This window comes from Musca vetustissima, unplaced genomic scaffold, assembly GCF_032173495.1.
Source record: "Musca vetustissima isolate MV318-11 ecotype Yass unplaced genomic scaffold, APGP_CSIRO_Mvet_v1 utg20800, whole genome shotgun sequence".
NCBI classification, from domain to species: domain Eukaryota; kingdom Metazoa; phylum Arthropoda; class Insecta; order Diptera; family Muscidae; genus Musca; species Musca vetustissima.
This window is the reverse complement of record NW_026888277.1, coordinates 91,415-96,814: the sequence shown is the minus strand read 5'-3', so window position 1 is coordinate 96,814 and position 5,400 is coordinate 91,415. Positions and strand designations below refer to the sequence as shown.

At 33.9% G+C, this 5,400-nt stretch overlaps 1 protein-coding gene across 1 annotated transcript; it reads right to left on the bottom strand.

Annotated features, from left to right (window-relative positions):
* Positions 1-3: 3 nt before the first annotated feature.
* LOC133336125 (serine protease inhibitor 42Dd-like) lies at positions 4-3,376 on the bottom strand (the record flags this gene model as incomplete). The annotated part of the gene is made up of 3 exons (XM_061544423.1): positions 3,316-3,376; positions 2,171-3,198; positions 4-70 (listed from the first exon to the last, which is right to left on the bottom strand). Coding segments are annotated over exons 1-3 (1,156 nt in total), but the record flags the coding sequence as incomplete, so codon positions are not given.
* Positions 3,377-5,400: the final 2,024 nt, after the last annotated feature.

The window sequence follows — 5,400 nt, the reverse complement described above, 5'->3', positions numbered from 1 at the left end:
TCAATGGATTCGATTCATGTTTAAATATGTTAATCCGAGAATCGCGATTAAAGAGAGAACGTAGACCCAACTATAAAGTAATATGTTGATAGGTTAAATATACATATTTAATGAGAACTATACATTTGATGGAAACAAAAACATTTTTATAAAAAAAAAAAATTGGAAAAGTTCAACATAAAAGTATCATAATATGGACTCTTAGCCACTGTGGGATTAGAGGGGGATACAACTTAAAGCAATAGTGGCAGAGTAGCACGAATCGTAGCTTTCAACTATTATTTAGGTATCAATGTTTATATCCTGTATATACGTCCGATTTCATGTGACTGCACCAAAAATCCTAGGATTGTGCGATTTATTAGAAAAGTTGCATGGAATGTTGCGTTTTGTACGGATGAAATATATATATATTGCTCCCGTATAAATGTTCTAAATTGTGTACCAATGTCTCTAAAAATTATAAATTTGGTGTAGCCAACCATATAACGGTACTCACCAAAACTCGGTATTTTGGGGATTTCAACACGTCTTTCAACTGAATTGGCTGTAATTTGGTATTTTGGGTTCTCATAGCATATCATATTTCAGTATCAAATATTATTAACACTGACCCAAGTTTCAGGGTAGCAGGGGATTTTGGACACGTTTTCCAACCGAAATTGCTGTTATTTGATATTTTAGTTTCTATAAGAATAACATATGTCCATACCAAAAATGACCCAATATTGACCCAAGTTTCAGGGTAGCCCTCATCCGGTACCACACAATTCAAAGTCGGGTAATGTGGACCACTATAAAAAACGGAACATTTTCATGGGGATAAGTTCCAATCTTGGTCCCATATTAAAAACATTTCAATGAGGAGGTGTTCTATCCTCTGAAAACTCGATATGCGAAATTACAGCTGCTTCGGTTGGATATTGAAGCTAGGATCATCAAAATACCGCAAATGGGGGCTATTTTAAAAAATATATGGGTTCATACCCATATATTTTTACATTCATTGTTATCCAATATTGAAATAAATAAAAATTGATGACAACCAATGCACAACCTACCTTTTAACTTACTGGTCCACATTACCCGCACATACTGGTCCACATTTCCCGCCATGTTGTTTTAATTCGCAGTTATGAGTTTTTTTAAATATAATGAAATAAAATTTTTATAGTCAAATATTTATAATGTTTGACCTGGAATATATTTAGACGGCAAATCTACTATGTCGTGAAAACAATTTGTTTACATTTTTTACCGTTGGTATACCCACAATATCAAAAAAAGAAAATGGTGGTCCACATTATCCGAAGTTACACTACCTTGTGGGGGTGAGAAGCTTCATTGCAAATAAATGTCATCATCCTATGGTGTAATTTTTTGGAAACCTTTGCCATCAAAAGAAACTGGAATTTAGAATTTCTGTTCGTCAGTAGTTTCAAAGTACGTACGTGGAAAACGTAGTTCGCATCTATTCTACAATACATCGCAGGTTGTAGTCACACTTCCCAACCTCATTCGTTGTAGCATAATTCGAACCTTCATTACACATAGCTGTCAGTATACCTCTGGTGGAGGGTATCACATGTTCGGCGCGGCCTTTCTCATTTCCCTTGTTTATTTTTAAGCCGAATTATTATTTGTATACGACACGAAATGATTTTCGCGCTAATTGAATGTGTTTTTTTTTTAGTTTTGCCTTTAGAAATTGTTTACAAATTGGCGTACATATTATGGTATTCCCTTTCCATGTTTCTTATGAAATTATATATGGGATTCCCCTATGGTTTGTTGTTATAAAACAACAAAAGTTGGCATTTCTTTCAACAATATTGATATTTAAAAGAATACCACATGCCATTGTCTGATTCTGCGAAAATAAGACCAATATTTTACAATTTGAATGACTAAAACCTAAATATTTCACAAATAAATTATAGATAAGGGCTATTATGCATTTAGAATGTCATTTTAAATTGAATAGGAATAATTTTTCAGAACCCACACAATAAGGTGGATCATGTATAACTTTTGTTATTTAGGCATGTTCATCTGTCTATTGAAATTTCGATAGAGTTCGTGCCAATGTATTGTCATTTTTAAATTTTTTTAGATTGTCATGTTTAAATTTGTCTTTTAAAGAATGTCTATATGCAAAATAACTACTTACTTGTTGTAATATTGGAATCATATCGTCTTCAAATTCAATATTAAATTTCGGTATTTTTACAATAACTTGTCGCCGCTCCAAACGATATGAAATCAATTTCAAAGTTATATCCGATAGACGTCTTTCGACCTCGGTCAAACCTTCAATATTCTTTGGCAATATTATCATCATAGTGAAGTCATCAAGTTTATAAGGTAATTCCAAAACTGTGGCTCCTAGTTGCTCAAAATCACCATAACGGAATATATCCTCCATGTACATGGTCTCAACTTCTATCTGTGTTCGAGCGTTCAGAAAAAATGGACGCATCGCTGTATCGTACACCGCAAACTTATTGTCCCATTCGCTTTTGAAGTAAACAGTGTTAACTAACAGCGCCATGGTGTTCGCTCTAAACGTATCCGAGGTAACAATGTTCTCGATGAGATGGTGTGTTTTATCTGCAACCCAAGAATTAATTTTGTCGGCTGCCTTCGAGGGCATTAGAAAGTCGACAGATTCCAGATCAGTGGCGTAGATACGTTGAGCCTCATTTCGAACATTTCGGCGCAGAAAACCATAGCGTTCATCATAGTAGAGTTTATTGCCCAGAATGATTGTGTTCGAATCGTTTGTGTCCGTAGGTAACTTGGTTAACTTTTGGTAGGTTTGAGCCACCAATGTTTGATTTGTGGGCAAATTCAAAAGTTGTATAAGTTCGTCATACAGCTTGCCTTCGGCGACGGTCGAAAGAAATGTTAACAACACCTGTACAGAGAGTGGGGAAATACACAGATTTTTGCCCCTTGCCGGATTTGCCATAAACTGATACAGCTTGACGTCAAAACGCTCCGATGGTATTTTGACATTTTGCATTTCATCGGGAAAATGTATGCGTACAGGGGCAGGGGTTGTGCTCGTTGCCCGTATGGGTTTTTTGTCTTCTCTATCTTTTTGCTTATTGTTATCAAAGGAATTTAAGCGTTCAATGCATTCTGGGGAACTACACTGAGCAGCAGCCAAGTGAAGACATGTCATCACAATTAGAGCTAAAAACGAAAACAACCACAAACAATTATTAGATGAATGTAGGTATATGTACGAGTATATTCACTTGTAAATTTTATAATTGTTTTTTTTTTTTGCAAAATACAAAAATTTCTTACAAAATATCCATGCTTTACAAACGCCAGAATTGCATTTCTTTTTCAGGCTGTATATTGCCATTTTGTGTTTATTTGCGATTTTCTCGACTCGCGTTACTTTCAAAACCGGATTGTTGCCGTACTCTTTATCGTATGTATACAGACTGACTGAAGTTTCATTGAATATTCCAATTTTATAACGTCATTGCATGGCAAATATTCTCGTTATCATCTGAGTTCTCTTGGGGTTTTTTGACATAAGAGATTCACATTGCTGTGAGTATAGTCGTTCTTTAGTCTAGATGCAAGCAGTGATTCTCTTTCAAGTCAGGCGTTTTCAACACGATGGAAAATGGTTGGGGGTTTTCTTGGTGACACATAACATTATGTGCAATTCCTGGAGTAACTTATTAATTATTTGTAAAAAGTATGAATTTTGAATATTTATATATGTATGTTATTATATCTCAAATTTCCAAATATTAGAAACAATAATATTGGTTTAAAAGCGTTAAATATTGAGGAAGCGGATGTGAATGCATGTTATTGCAATTTATGCAAAAATAATGAAAATGCGTATATAGAGAATCTACCTAACCCAAAAAGGCTACAGAAACAATTTTTTCCATTCTCTTCAGACATAAAATCAAACTGGAAACGATTGCAGTAACCTGTAAGAAAGGATCAAAATCGGGGTAGATCGAATTTTCTAACTTGGGCATGGGAACAATATCTGCACCCATCTGAAGGAAACAAATTATCTTCTTTACTGGAGTTTTTGTCAATTATTGAAATGAACTAGGATATTCCTTCGCGAAATCGAACAAAAGTTTATATGGGACCTATATGCAAATTCAACTGATTTGGAGCACGTAGCACAATTTGGAAGAAATCGTTTGAAATTTATATATAATATATACATTTTTATACCAACTGATTGTCCTGTGCAATATTTTCTGGCAAACGGATAGATTTAGAAATGTAAATTAATCTGAACGAATTTTTGACAAACTCGATAGGGTTCATCCGAATTCCTTGTTCCAAATTTCAAAAAAGTGGTGTTAGTTGCTTTACAACAAGTAATATCGTTAAGTTTGGGCAGACCGAACATTTAGTAGAAAACGAAATACCAAACTACAGACAGTCAGTTTATGCTAGAGCCTTGAACAAACGAGATGGAAATAGGATATATGGAAAGACCTTATATGGGGGATACATTAAATTAATTACCAATATTTATTGCTTTTGGTAGTAATACTTTCTACCCAGCTAAACAAATTTGGTTAATTTGTTTGAAATGCCTGTCCAAAATCTCAATAATTCTAAATAAGTGTGGGTACCGTTAAATGGAGGCTACCCTAACTTGGATCTGTATAGTCTATATTTGCACGAAATGCATGTTAAATTGAAATACTAAGGTAAGCAATGCGTGGACCATATATGATTCTCTTAAAATGATTCTTATCTTTTTTAAGAAGGTACCAAAAATAATAAACCGATAAATTCACTTTTCGCATGTGACCTATATTTGGCCACAAGTTGTGGTGAAACAGTGGCGGATATACATTGGTGACCAAAAATAAATCAACTGAAATTGCAAAATGAATAAATGGCCTGAACATTTTTTAAAAATAAAGTTAAAGAAATAAATAAACTCAAAATTTATTTTGAAATAAAAAATATTCTATGGAAAATTAAATTGGCCCAATTGTTGCTTGGTCAAAACTAAACCAACTTTTTATTTTTTCTTTTCTTTAGCAACTTTTGCTAGAAATCGACAGCATGACCATTATTTTTCATTACGGCAGCACCTACGAGGCATTACATCAATAAAATGCTCAATTTGATCCTAGGGTATACTATTCCTTGCTTCCTGAACCTGTGGGAAGAGGCTAATTCTGTTTGTTTGTGAAACTCTTTTGATTTTGAAATCCATGATAATCCAAACATTTTTCTATAGGGCAAAGATCTGATGATTATGTTAGACAAAACCCTAATTTCTTACTCTCACAACCAATCTTGGACAACCAATCTTTGGTATGTTTGGGGGTTATTGTCAAGCTGAATAATCGTATAAATGTAAAAAAATTTACATATTCTTGAAAA